The sequence below is a fragment of the Chelon labrosus genome, assembly GCF_963514085.1.
Source record: "Chelon labrosus genome assembly, chromosome: 9".
Classification (NCBI taxonomy): Eukaryota; Metazoa; Chordata; class Actinopteri; order Mugiliformes; family Mugilidae; genus Chelon; species Chelon labrosus.
The window spans coordinates 23,886,995-23,902,290 of NC_140359.1; the positions used below are offsets into that span (position 1 = coordinate 23,886,995).

General features: G+C 45.2%; 1 protein-coding gene across 1 annotated transcript; it reads left to right on the forward strand.

Moving 5' to 3' along the window:
- The first annotated feature begins 4,379 nt into the window (after nt 1-4,379).
- fgf5 (fibroblast growth factor 5) lies at nt 4,380-13,905 on the forward strand. The gene is made up of 3 exons (XM_084552138.1): nt 4,380-5,020; nt 7,766-7,869; nt 13,211-13,905. The coding sequence occupies exons 1-3, from the start codon at nt 4,810-4,812 to the stop codon at nt 13,583-13,585; spliced, it is 690 nt and encodes a 229-aa protein (XP_084408264.1). The 5' UTR covers nt 4,380-4,809; the 3' UTR covers nt 13,586-13,905.
- The last annotated feature ends 1,391 nt before the right edge of the window (nt 13,906-15,296 follow it).

Below are 15,296 nucleotides of genomic sequence, written 5' to 3' on the forward strand. Positions count from 1 at the left end.
TGTTGCTTTGTGGCTCCGCCAAGAGACATCAAGCTGAAAGGGCCAACAACAAACAAGCAGCAGCGCTCCTGTCCTGCTAATTACGCTGAAAGCTCTTTGTTGATCATCTAAGTCTGAAGTTTAGTTAAAACCCTGACTCCTGATCCCAAAATTTATGCTTTTCTTGTGTTCCCCTGTGACTTTCTTCCTTCCAAACTTCGCCTTCTCGTTTCTCTGAGCCTTTCAGAAAATGGCCTTGAACTTTGAAGGAGGGGGAACGTTCAGAGAAAATGGGGATAACTCAAAACGGCCATCAGCAGAGGGAAGAACGTGGCCGGTGGCAAACTGTTGGACTCTGCAGATGACATGCCAGCGAGGCTCCAGACGGGCTGCTGATGGTGGGAAGCGCTAACGGGGCCAAACTGCAGCGTGTATTTGGACTCGGTGACGTGACACTTTTGACGTGACACTTCTAAAAGTCAACACAATCAGCTGGCAGTAATTTATTTGTGTGTGGCCTCTTCACACTGCGCGGCAGTCTCGTACAAAGAATTAGTGTAAACACTGTAAATCATATATGAACGCGCCTGATGAACGTGAGAGGAACTTGGCTGACCTCTCCCGCCGTATCGGAACCCTCGGCCAAGGCTCTGCCGAAAAGCTCGGCGAACCATCTTAAAATATTAAGTGGTTACAGAATGTGTACACACAAACCAAGTGTACTCTAGTAATTGGACTCCCATGAAAGAGCTCAGCGAGCGTGTACAACAATCCGAGGCACAGCTCATTAATTCTGACCCACACATGCAGGACAAGCAAATGCTGAAAACAATTAATTTTTCCACATCAGTATGAAACTGGGAAACCAGCGCACTGTCAAATAGACAAGCCTTGCAAGACTCCCGTGCAGGTTTTCAAGACATACATGGCATTGCTGCACCAAGTAATGCTCCCAGCGGTTACATCCGAATTGGATAGCTTGGAAAATTCCCCTTCCCATTGGAGTCCCTTGACGTCCACAACCCTTTTATTGTCTTTGACTACATTATCACATTGGTTTATTGCAGGTATTTGCAGGTACATGCACAAGCGTAGAGAACATAACTTGATTTGCAGTGGCGCAAATCAAATAAGCGAAGGTCAGAAGGTAAAGTTCATTCTTCCAGAAAAGAAACACTTGCATTTTTCCACTTCTAGCGTTTTTCCGTGTCGCTCCTTCTATCGTCGTACCAGTCATGTGCACATAACAAGACATCTTTAGTGAAGTATTTCTACACACTTGGTAAACTGCTGCTAGTTTGCTGCAACGACCCACTGGGGTCCTCACCTGTCTTTTCTGAGGTGTTGTCATTGTCACGTGATCAACGACTAGTCGATGCGATGCTATAAAGGGGAATTACCCTTTTTTTACAGCCTGGACCTTATTTCTGGCATAAAACACGATCGTTTACTAACCCATATACCTTTGGTGTCATTTGGAGTCCATATAATGGGAGTGAATGGGGCACCGAAACGCAGCCTCTAAATAACGCATTATCTGCCACGAAACTCGTTCATTTCACCAATATTTTGTTGTGATACGCTAGTGCTATTCCCCGTTGAGTCTGGTGTTACCTGATATCATCATCCGGGGTCTGTAGATTGACCTACTAACCTCTGACCTGGATGATGTCATCTCTGAGTGCCGTGCCCACCCTGCGGCTTATTTACCTGTAATTTGCTACTGCTAGTTTTTTGCAACATGGCTGAAACATGGCTGAAGGCAGAGAGAGGAACAGCTGGCCAAAGAACAACAAACCGCTGCACGTCCGCGAATAGATAACAGGTAACTCCAGTAAAATAAACGATGGTATTTTATGCAAGGAATAAGGTCCAGGTTGTAAAATACGGTAGTTCCCCTTTAAGCGTCATAGTCAGCAAAACGACTATTCGACCTCACTTTCATTCAATACCCACAGATACGAGGCATCCATAGTATGTGTTGGCAAAAGCACACGCGTCTTAATTTCCAGCTCTTGTCGCAGTTGTGTGTCGAGATTTTGCCACTCGTGTGCCACTGACACCATAAAAAGCCAAAAGTCTTCCAATCCGAGCCGTAAACATTGAAGAAAGCAGACGGCGACTTTAAGCTTCACACCCTCGCTCCACAGACGTTTTATTTGTCACAGTAGGTGAGAGGTGGAATTAATGATGGCCCCATTCCATTCCATCTCCCTGTAAGCCGTGATAGTCAACCAGCTACCTAAAAGCAGAACGTCTTCTGAGTGGAATGCAGCCATCATTAATACACTTGGAGTTCACTGAAACTTCCTCTTGATCCAGAGCACGCTCTCCAGTGCTGAAAATTGGGCTTGCACTTGAAACTAATTTCACCAGTGTTGTTTAAGATAAGTGGCTACATCGTAAAAGCAGCGCTGGACTTCAGGGGAGTATATTCACGTTGATAACTGGGACCCTGGCCGGTCACATGTTCCCTCAACCACGCTTAGATTGATCACTGTCTGTGGGCTCAGACGCTCCAGGGCCGCGGCAGAACCTGCTGTCTGCTGTTTGCTTAGACTAAAAAGCTGTTAAAAGCTGGGATCAATCGGGCGGGAGAATCAATCAGGATCATCCGTGTTTATACGACTCAGGAGGATTACCTCACTGTTACTGGAATGGCCTCACAGGAATGGCTGGCCATTAGAACAGTGGGACTAAACAAGGCCCTGCTGTTTACATAGAAGGTAATGTGGGCCCGGCCTCGGCTCTGTGTGCCAGAGACAATTAGAGCCCAATACAGGCTGTAATCCACAGCCGGGGCGCGAGGTAATCAAATTCAGACATAGCGGGGCCCCTGAAAACAATGAGGGATGGGATTACAATGAATGCGTGTGAAGATAGAAAATTAATAAGCTTAACGGCGAACACGTGCTATGATGACTAAGAGTCAAAGTATACAGCTTCAGATGGATGTTTTTTTAAAAGACATTTGTTGGAACTTTGGTTGTTTGGTGCCGGACTGACAAGCAGCCTATATAACCTCATTTCTGACTTGTGAGGAAGGCAGACAATCCAACCAGCAATGGTTTTAACCAACCTATTATCTTGTTTTGTTTTTTGTTTTTTAGATGCACTTAAGAAAGAAAGCTGTAAGGGGAATCCTAAAGTCCACACTGAAAAGACTAACTTTGACTGATTGGTGTCTCGGTGACCTATAGATTCGGTTCCCCATCTCTCACAGTGTTGCACTGCAACATGAGGAATGATGACAAAGGTGCACTTTAAAAAAAACTTGTACTCGTCTTCAGACCACACAAAGGCATCCAATAGAAAGCAGAAAGAGCTGAAGGATAAGCTATTGCACGCCTCTCCGTCTGTCCCAGTATAAACTTCTAAATTTGGAGTGATATTATTCAAACTCACCTATCAGTCCTTTGATTCAGTTTTTCAGTTTTCTGTCTTGCATAGTATAGGAAAAGCACATCTGTTACTGATAACACCAGTGTGACGGTAAGCCAGCCTGAACTATTGAGCTTTCTCTTATTAGCTATGCATTGCATTTTTGGAAAGTGCAGCGATTGTGACCTGATAATTCCTATTGTCAACAACGTATAGCAATGCTGAATAGATGACTGGGCTGATCTGACCACCGCATCGTGAAATTGTGTAGAGTGGACATGAAAATCCTCTGGATATAAACAGTTAATCAGAGTCACTTCAGATGAACACAGGCCTGCGATATTTCACACGAGCTCGATTGGAGTTTGATTCTGGACACAACCACATACCCGGAAATAAAAGGTTGTGCACACTTGGGCTGTTAGGTTCATTTAAATGTGTCAGGTTGGCTTTCAGCGCACGGCATTGCATATGTAATGTTGGAAATAAAGGTACAATGGTTCTGATATGGTTTATCTTTGTTATTGGTTACTGATAAGTGAGGTTCTTATCTAGGGCTTTCGGTGTTTTTGCTCTGGGACATTTTCACAGATCACAGGTCTCTTCCTGAGACCTGCATTGCAAAAGGTGCCATCATAACTAGTCGTATTGCTCTGACAGGATGTGTAGATATCTATCTGGTAACATAAGGGGGTGTCTTATTGGAAAAAAGATTAACTCCAGTAAAATTATTAAGGATGAAAGAACTGTGCGTTTAAATTCGTCCCCTTATGTTATTTCCACCATTTCATTTTGTTCAGAAATCCACAGATAATTAACCCACAGTGTCTCCTATGCCAGTGCACACTGCTCGGAATATACAGTGTGATACAGTCAGCTTGACAGACGCGTGTCCTGCAAGCGTGTGGACGTATCGGATGATAAGGTGGCTAAAGCCTATAAATACGGCCGTCTGAGCCATAGTGTTCAAACTCTGCTGCACCACCTGAGGATCTTTGTCTGTCTTCTTATAGTGCATGCATGGAAAGAAGCGGCGTCACACGTTTTTCTTTTCCTTTTCGAGTCTGAATCAATCGCGCCCACGATCTGCTAAAATGTTGTTTCCCCGTGCGTAAAATGCCGCGCTTAGTGCGTCCTGGCGCGGACGATTCCGTGGGAAAGGTGCGGTGCCCGTCGCGTTTCCTTAGCGCCTTGCTGCTGTGGGTCGGTGCTGAGCAGGAATGCGAAATCTGGACGAAAGAGCGTCCTTTAGAGCTCAGGCATGCATCGAGTAGTGAGATCATTGGCGTTATAAATATCCCCGTGCCAGCAGAACTACTCCAGCTACTGCAGCCGGGGTAATGCCCAGGAGCGCTGCACGCGTGTGTGCGCAGGGTTTCTGGTGCCCAGACCTCAGGAGCGACACAAAAATGCTAGAAGTGGTCTAGCAAGTGTTTCCTTTCTGGAAGAATGAATGTCCCTCTTTACCTTCTGACCTTCGCTTACTTGATTTGCGCCGCCGCCGGGACAGAGCACGTCTCTGTGGAGAGCCAACTCCTGGAGAAGGGAATCAGTTCGGGACGCAGGACTTGCAGACTCTACTGTAGGGTTGGCATCGGCTTCCATCTCCAGATTCATCCCGACGGCAGAGTCAACGGCAGCCATGAGCCCAACCAGTTGAGTAAGTAATTCACTACAGTTTCACTGTGCGCTGTGCAGCCTAGCTACTAAATAATAAACGTCTGATGCGCAGATGAATTCAACGCGTCCCGCTGAGAATGCGCACTCGGATCTAGACCCCATGCATTCGATCTGATTGATCCCTATTCTCTCTGCAGCATCCGTTTTTGATCGGCATCCCTCGCAGGTTATGACAATGATGATTTTCGCAGGAAGGGAGCGAGCACCGCGTTCCTAAACTTAGGCTGCCTGACCCTGTGAAATATCTGAGCAGGCATCTGCTCCGCGAGCCTTGTTTGTGTCTCTTGTTGGCAGGTAGACTATTTGTGGAAGTAACAGGTGCAGCAGTGAGACAACAGGATGTGTTGGATTGCAAATCAGCATGACTGAAATCACAACAATGCTACTCAATACACGGCAAGAAATACCCCGCTGTTTGGTTAAGGAACCTTGTAAATGTTTGTTTTCATATAACCTGCAAATTCAGTGACTTGACTTCAAATAGACCAGAAAATGAAGAAGAGCATAAGATGATATTTAAGTTGTGCTTGATTAAAGAAAAATTGAATTTTGGAGTTAAAAAGTTGTGGACTTTTTGAGGCAGATGTCAAGTATCAGTGATCCAAATTGAAATAAAACTTATTTTAGTTCTTGTGCATAAACACTGAAAATAAAAAAAACATTAGGTTTAGGTAGGAATGGGTTGAGATGTAGACAGGGATGCAAATGTTTGGTGTTTGTGTAGTCCTGTGTGTGTTTCTGTGTGGAATGCAAAATAAATCTCCTTTTCAGATATGACACGTGAATAAGAAAGAGGCTGAAAAATGACATTTCCCCTTCCTGATATTTCAACCGAATATGACATCCAGTCCTTTGAAAGTGTCAGCGCGTGCCTTCATGGGTGCATTAAATGTAGACATTCAGGCCGGAATGCTCAAGCCATCAGTCACACTGCGGCGCAAGACCTCTCATTCACTCATCCGCCGACTAAAGCGGCCAAAGCTCACCGTGTAAGTGCACTTGTGCCTCCATTTCAGGCTTCCCCTCAGAAGAGTTGTCGGGTTACACGGGGTTTTCGGCGCGACAGCCATGTGGTTGTGGATCCTGCATGACAGGGCAGCAGACTGGATGTCTTAGATTTGTAATATGAAGATTCCTTTACTGTCTCTATAGATAAAAAAAAAAGCAATTTACTGGAACTGAAGGCAGAACTGAGCTGGAAAACTTTAGTTTTTGAGTTGCATTTTAAGTATGCAGTTACAAAGTGTGGATACAACGTAGTGAAGTATTTTATGGTGTCTTTTTGTTTTATTTAAGTGTCGACGGTGGAGCAGCCAGGAAGTGAGGGCCGCTGAAATCTGGATGTTTTGCTTTTTCTTCGTACTTCAGTCATGCTTTTATTAGATTTAATTCTTTATCCAATACCACACATTTGCCAGAGCGTCTTCCTTAGATCAGTGTGTTGTTATCCTGCAGGCAAAACAACTTTATACATGATTACGAGGACCATAACCTGCATTTCATTTGGGTCCCATGAACCCAGAACATGCTATTCTGCACTAATGACTTAGGGTTAGCATTGTCTCCAACCTGAACGTGCTACATTCTCATCCATCTTGGTAATAGTTATTCTACAAAATAGTTTCTCTGGATGCGTCATATTCACGGGATGCTAACACATGTCACATCTCTTTAAGCGGGGCTTTTACTTTTCTAGCTTCTAACGGCGCCTGCCGTTAAACTAACACTTAACTTCGCTAATCACGAAACTAATTTGTCGAAGGATTTGTAAAATTCTGTCCGGTGCAATTACGCGTTGGCTGCTAAACAGGCCAGGAACGCTGGCAGCGGTCCCCGAGTGAGGTCATTCACTTATTGTGTTTCATTTGAACCAGCCGGTCTGCAGTCCAATCTGGAGGTGTTTCTCTGTGAACTCCTGTGATCCTCCCTCATCTGCCCCTCAGCCCTCTCGTTACGGCCGCTGCACGTGCTTTCATTTATGATTAAAAGCGAACTGCCGTGTTCAACTTAAACAATGGAATAGCTTCCTGAAAAGCCCACAAAAAAAAAAGCATTCATTGTGGAGATACAGTATGCAGGAATGGACAATAAACATATACGGCCATCAGGCATAACATTATGACCAGCTTCCTAATATTGTGTAGGTCTCCCTTGTGCCTCCAAAACAGTTGTGACTCATCAGAGAATGGACATGGGCCTTCTGAGGGTGTCCTGTGGTGTCTGGCTTTGGGTCCTATGGATTGAGGGGAGGGGCCTCTGTGGATCATCCCACAGATACTTGATCAGTTTGGGATCTAGTGAAATTGGAGGCCAGGTCAACACCTTGTGCTGCTTTTCATGTTTTTTGAGTTGAGGCTGCATCCTCCTGGGGATGGGGGCTGCCATCATGGAGAGTCATTGCTATGGGGTGGGGGTGTCTGGTCTGGTCTAGGTGGGTGCTACATGTCTAAGTAACATCCACACCAATGAATGCCAGGTGCAAAAGTTTCCCAGCACAACGATGGCTTGTCACAAGAACTCTTCTCCTGTCAGTGGTTTTAATGTTATGGCTGATCAGTGTAAACGGCCTGTTGTCCATGTACTGGACCAAAGGTGAGATTACTGTCAAAGGTGCAGCAACAGACCTGACACTAATGTCAAGCCTGTAATCCGGGCTGCTGAAGTATAAAGTTAGAACGTACCGTGTCAGCCATCAATCATCAGAACATGTTGTTTGTCCTCCTAGGTGTCCTGGAGCTTTTTGCAGTTTCTCAGGGGGTCATTGGTATCAAAGGGGTCTACAGTAACAGATTCCTGGCCATGAATAAAAGAGGACGACTCCACGCCACTGTAAGTACCCTACAGAGTTAAAAAAACAAAACTAATAAATGATTAAAAACGTGTTGACTGGAAAGTTGTTGTCCAGTCAAACTGTTCCTAATATGTTTAATTATGTGTGATTGTTGTAAATTTATACAAATACACCAGAATCAATCTGACACACACATGTTCCCGCTTTCTAAAGTTATGACTAATAAGTTAGGAGACTGTTGTCTCATTCCACACTCAAGACAACTCAAGATTATCGTACTGCTTTAGTTTCATTAGTTCATTGCTCTTTGGTTCAGTCTCCATGCACTCCTAAGACGTATGTGTACCCTAACCCTAACGCTGACTGCAACTGCTGGAAAAAAGTGTTAATGAGAGCTCTAAGACTGAACCAAAGCAACAAATTTATCATAAAAAACACGCATACCACAGTTAAAAATGCTTCCGTTTGAACATATCGCTTCCCTTCTTAAAAAAATACATCATTTCATTTTGACCAACCACTGTGTTCTGGCACTTCCTGCAAGCTTTCAATCTTGGCATTAGAATTTATTTTGCTTCTTTTCTGCTGATATGAAGCCTCTGTCTGCATTTTATGCCACCAGGAAATGGGTGTCACCTCGCCCGTTGCAGCTAAGTTTGTTTTATTTAATGGTTTGTGCGGTTTTGCATCTGTACTGCATGAAAAAACTCCTCAAATCTTCCATCGGCGTGTCATGGCACACTGATGCAAGCTTTAGCCACAGTTTCGAAGACTTTCAAACCCCCCGCCCCACCCCCAAACATACAGTAAGCCCAAATCTACCCACAGCAGCTTGGCTTCGCCGCCTTAAGCGGGCAGGCCGGCCAGCCGCCCAGCCGGCAGTCAGCCGCGCAGGCGAGTCATCTGTGGGAGCCTTGGCAGCCGAATAGATAGAGTCGGCTCCCTATTAGCATGTGCTAATGGGAAGAGCAGATTAAGTCCTGTCTGGGACGTCTGATAATATACAGAGGAGTAATCCACAAAGAGAAAATCAATATGTTGAGTAAACAATCAGCTGTGCAAGCAACAATCAGACGGCTGGAGAGTCTCGGCGAGTTGCGCCGCGCGCTGGCGATTTATGTCCCCCCCCCGGCTCCGTTATTATTGTTTCGTGAAGTCATGCCAGCAGGGAGTGAAGAGGCATTCGCCACAGCTTGTGAGAAATGTATTGACGTGACTGTGGGCTGTCCACCAGCTGATATGTAGTCACTAGCCCTTCCACCTTATGGGAGCACAGAGGGAAAAGTACAAACATGCTCGAGGTCAAAGTGAGCCAAGCTGCAGAGGTGTGGCGTCACACTGCTGGGTGTTCCCTCTGACAAAAGACTGCATCATTTGTTTGCATGTTTGCAGTCGGTTCTCTCCTCTCTCTCGAAATGTCAAAAACGAACGTCCAGCTTTCCACGTCCAAACTTTCTCTGCCAACTCAAAGGTCGATCGCCGGTTGTTTGTCTCTGGTCGTGTTGTGTCTGCGCGTCGGTCAGGGAATCAGGCTGAAGATGCCCTTTAGATGCAAAGCCGTTCACAGTTTCATGTCCGGGCCGCACCGTTAATATAAAGATGTGGTGACGTTTCAGCACGTTTATATTTCTCTTATGTGCGGTTCAGTTTAAATATACATTAGACCTCCCTCGCACTCTGACAGGCTTGTGCTCTCTTGCAATCGGAGCTTACTTTTGAAGCCTCCGTAGCACTTCTGCCTCAGAGAAATATTTGCATAACGAAAACTCCAATCTGTGGTTACAGCTGCACTGTGCTTTTTGACCGCCTTGATAGTTTGGGGTAAACCTCGGCGGCTTCAGACGGGCTCAGGCCTCACGGTGGGGGTGACACTCCTTGATGGCAGCAGCCCCCATCCCGGGCAGGATGCAGGCTCAACTTCGACTGACCTGGCCTCCAAATTCACTAGCTCCCAAACTGATCAAGTACCTGCGGGATGATCCACAATAGAGACCCCTCCCCTCAACCCATAGAACCCAAACGCCCCCCACTAACAACAGTCTGTTGCCAGACACCACAGGACGCCCTCAGAAGGATCATGTCCATTCTCTGATGAGTCACAACTGTTTTGGAGGACAAGGGAGATCTACACAATATTAGGAAGGTGGTCATAATGTTATGCCTCATCTACTGCCCATGGATTCCTGCCCATGCTAAAAATGTGTGATACATTTTATTTTTAGCTTTATAAACAGTTGCACGGTTGACAGGGAGACAATACAATAGGGTTACAGAGTGGTCTTAACTCTATAACAGATCTCAGTAATTTGGCAATTTTTAATCAATAAAATATTTATCCGCTGTAGCAGTAAACTAAAACAGACAGGGTTGTGAAGAAATATGATTTGTAAGAGAAGTATTGAGCCTGAGGATCATGGGAAAAGTCCCTTTAAAAGAGTGTGACCAATCCAGCCGGGCAAGAGCCGGGTCAAACAGCTGTACAAGCATTATGATTTTGACAATAAGTTCTGCGGAATCTGGTTGCAGCTATTAAATCCTATGAAGCACGGCGGGGGCCAAAGCTTCGTCCTGGTATGCCTTGCTTGTGTGTGCGCGCATTCGTACATGCTCCACTGGATTTGTTTCCAAACGCCTGATTCCCTGACTGGTACCGGAGCCGGTATGTTGCTCAAACGTAACCTTCCGTTAAATCGTTTCAATCCACCCATAGCAGCGGCTCTGGAGTTCTGTACAATTTTCTAATCATCAATAAAAAACAAAACAAAAAAACAACAGCTAGAGGGGAACAGTCACTTTGAATAACTTAAATGTCCGTCCCGCTCCGGTTTCGGCCGCAGTGCGCTCTCCTGTGACTGGCATGTTTACCAAACGCTGTAATGGCATCATTTTCTGCTATGCTGCACTCTTCAGCAAAGCAGAACAGTTTGTTTTATTTCAGAATGGCAGGAGGTTATACAAGAAAGTCGTCTTGCGGCATGAAAGCAGGCATCCCTGGGTACATGTCAAAGTTTCCCACCCGAGATATTTTTAGTCACAAAACGGGAACATTGCAGGGAATTTCTTCATCTCTGTTTCTGAAATGTAATGCACAATGCCCGTGTTTGTCCCATACAGTTTGGTCAAGGGTTTGGGATTTTGGGGACATTTTACTTTGGTTTGGTAGGTTTGGTCCAACCTATGACCCAAATCATTTTACTAGAATAGAGTTATTTATGTCTGGGTATCTTCACTGGGAAAGGTAGTATTCTGGTTAATGTCTGGTAGACAAACTAGTGGTCAATTATAAAGCAATGATGCGAAAATGCATTCAGTTGTGGCTCATCAGAGAATGGACATGCGTCTTCTGAGGGTGTCCTGTGGTGTCTGGTAACAGATATTGTTAGTGGGGGGGGGGGGGGCTTCGAGGCCCACGGGTACTTGATCAGTTTGGGATCTAGTGAATTTGGAGGCCAGGTCAACACCTTGTCCTGTTCTTCAAAGTTGTTCCTAAAGTGTTTTTGTGTGTGTGCCTGTGTCAGGCTGCATCCAACTGGGGATGGCTGCTGCCATCAAGGAGTGTCATTGCTACGGGGTGTCTGGTCTGGTCTAGGTGGGTGGTACATGTCTAAGTAACATCCACACGAACGAATGCCAGGTCCAAAAGTTTCCCAGCAGAACATTAAATTGTCACAAGATGGTAAATGTTATTTACTTCTCCTGTCAGAATAGAATAGAATAGAACAGAATGTCTTTATTTGTCATTGTGGTACAACAAAATTAAGGTGGCCTGAGGTCCCCTTTTAGGTGCAGTAAAAAATAATAATAATAAAAAAAAAAAAATAAGGTAAGGAATGTAAGGGAAACTAGAATAAAAAAGAATATGTACAAAACTATAAGACTATGGACACTGGCATGACATAACAACTGTTATTGCAACATGAAGTTATTGCACTTGTTTGAGAGAACTTATTGCACATTACACATATGAAGTTACTATAAGTTGCACATATGCAGTTATTGCACACATGTATTGCACATTACTATGGGAATTATTCACTTTATTTCTTTATTGTTTGAGTTGTTCAGTGCGATTATGGCTCTCGCATAGAAGCCATTCCTCAGTCTGTTGGTGCTCCAGGTCAGGTCGTCCTCGATGTCCACGCCCAATAACCGGAAGGTGGGGACCCTCTCCACACACTCCCCTCCAATGAACAGTGGCTGAGTGGCCACTTTCCTCCTCCTAATATCTAGGACGATCTCCTTCGTCTTGGTGGTGTTCAGGATGAGGTTGTTCTCGGTGCACCACTCTGTCAGCCGCTCCACTTCGTCCCGGTACGCAGACTCATCCCCACCTGTGATGAGCCTCCACCACGGTGGTGTGTCAGTGGTTTTAATGTTATGGCTGATGTTGTAGGTCATGCAGAGCAATGTCCGCCTGTCTCCCCTGCCCATTATTCACAAAAAGAAACTGCCACGTTGGAAACATCTTAACAGTAGATATGACATATGACATTTGTTGTCACAAGATGGTCAATGTTATTTACTTCTCCTGTCAGTGGTTTTAATGTTGTGGCTGATCCGTGCACATCACGTTTATTGAATACACTTTTTTGAAATGATTCCACTTTGAAGATGCCTTCGAAAATAACTCATAACTGAAATGCAGCAACCCTACTGATCAGTTTACTGCTGTTAAAGTCGACAATCAAGATGATCGGAGACCTGCCTGTGTTGTTTCATTTCAAGTTCTTCTTGGATGAGTTTAGTGCAGAAGCAATGGTGAGTTTCTGACCAGTACAAAGGAGTCTGCGCTGCTGTCAGTCGAGGCATCTCTGTGACAAGAAAAGTCACAGATGATGCCAAGATTAGCATTTCCTAAAGGAACTAAGGGATCCTCTCTGCAGATGCCTCACATCTCACTGCCAATGGGAACAAACAGGCTTAGACTGCACTACTTTTACACTGTAATATGCAGAAATTATTAATCTAGACCAGGGGTGTCAAACGTATGGCCTGCGGGCCCAATGCGGCCCACCAGAAGGTCCAATCTGGCCATCGGGATGAAAAAAGAACATAGAAGGCGCGGAATGCAATTTTTCAATAACTGATATTCCTTATTCGTCCACTAGGGGTCACACTGTTGCTTGATGGTGGGAGTGTACCTTACCAGAAAGTATCAAGACAAATTGGGTTAGGTTCCTCAGCTGAGCCTTGTTTGCACTTAGACATATCAAGTGTGATGCATTCTTAAATGAAACATAGAACAGATTACAAATCTAGCGATATTAAAGGTTCGTTAATCAAATTTCATAGCCCCACTGACCGACTTTGCAGGCTGAATTCTAAAGCCGTGATACGAAGGCAGCCTTGCTAACGCCTCACCCGTTCTTTCTTTTGCAGGAATGGTTCTCAGACGACTGCAAGTTCAGGGAACGCTTCCAGGAGAACAGCTACAACACTTACGCCTCGGTAATCCACAGGAACCACAGGACTGGTCGCGACTGGTTTGTGGCCCTCAACAAGAGGGGGAAAGCCAAAATGGGTTCCAGCCCGCGGGTCAAATCCCAGCACGTCTCCACCCACTTTTTGCCCAGGGTCAGCCTGCACGACGGCGGCGAGCGGGGTTTCACCATCACGGACAGGAGCAAAGAGAGGAGGAAGAGCCCGCTGCCCCCGGCGGCCAACAAATCTCCCCCGGTGACGGCTAACGTCCGGGCAGGGACGGCACCTAGGCGCACGCAAGTCAAGTACTGGCCCAAGTACAGGTTCGGATAGGTTTATGGACGTTGGACATGGAGATCGTGGTCATTTATTGCATTCAAAGCATTCCGGGTATTTATGAAGCGTGTGTAAAAATTAAAAAAAAAACTCAAAGGGCTGCCAGGTACAACTATTGAGCTTTTCATAGCTGGGAGTTGTCTTTCCACGTGTGTTGAGGCTCCGTTCTCTTTTATGTAGTCATTTGTGAACATGACGCTGTAAAAGCGGAAATCTATAATTTTTTTTAAGGGGAGTAGTTGACATTAAAAGTGGAAAAGGTTATTCACATTGTTCTGCTGTCTTGCTACTTATATGGAAGATGCTCTCTATCTGATGATGCCGACAGTGGTCTGTGGTGAGGGACTGAACGAAAATAATTACGGGGCACGGGTTCACTAGGAAAAGGGGCTTTCTTTTACTCACAATAACATACCTCTTGTTAATGCTTCTTTTTTTTATGTGCATTGTGCAAGAAAGGCAGCTGAAAGTGCAATCTGAGTCAAGTTGCATGATCATTTTAGTTAATCTATTTAAATTTAAAACCCAAATCGCTTTATTTTATTGCTATCTATTGCCATTAATGGACCAAGTTTGTCCATTAAACATCTCACAACACTCTTCCATGCAGATGACTAACACAGGTTATGGATTTCAGCTTTAAACATTGAAAAAAATTCTCAAACACGCCTGCTCTCGCTGTTGTTTAAATCAAAATGCTGTGATAAATTTGAGTGTAAAGCATGTTTTCAGCCCGTTTTCAGACACGAAATGCTCTCTCCCTCACGGAAAGCGATTCAGACAAGTCTCCTGCCTAAACACACACCCCGACCAACTGTCCCCCTCTCCCAACACCGGATTTGTGATAATCAACAAGAAAACGTGGGCCCGTTCTCCAGAGTCTCCCTCCTCCTCCCGGACAGCTGTGAGGGATCAAGGAGAAAACTGTCCATCAAAACTATCATTTTAGCGACCGGCTGTCCCCCCCCACCAAAAAAAAAAATCCAGAGTCACGACCTCACGGCATTCCGCCCAGGAGGAGTGTGCACACACACACACACTGCCGCCGCCGCCGCAGGGATAAAGATGCCCGGAAAGAGCAGTGCTTGTTTTGGGGAGCGTTCAAGCCGAAGGTGTATCGGATGGCAAACAGCCGTGGAATGGCCTCGCAGGAACTTGGGGACGTCTCAGGGGAAGGGGACGTGGTTTGGTTGTGAAAGAACACAGAGCTGACCTGTCTGAGAGCCTCGTCTATGGACTAAATCTCGCCTTTTATTTTAATTGTTTGACCCCCCACCCCCCAAGCTTGGTGTAAAAGTTTTGAGAAGCATTCAGCCTTTAATTTGAACATACTCCAGTGTCAAACCCATTGACCTGTAGCAAGCACAAACCATTAAAAAATCTTTCTGTAAACTTTTTAGGAGCATTTTCTCATGAGTTTCAAGAATATTGTGGTGCACTTGAAGTATATTTTGAAATACAGACCAACTGTAACACAAGCAACTGATTGACTGTGCTAATAATCTGCAAGTGGAATAATGGTAAGGCCATGGTGTAGCCAAGGCGTTGCGTTGGCCCCAACCAGATTTAGAGAAAGTAGTGTAATATAATGATATAGCTTCTGATCTTAGAAGCATCTGGATAACAAACAGAGCACATGTGTGCACAAAGGCTGCATGATGATCTAAATGTGCTTTTTAATCATCGAAAACGGCCTTGCCAATCTCCA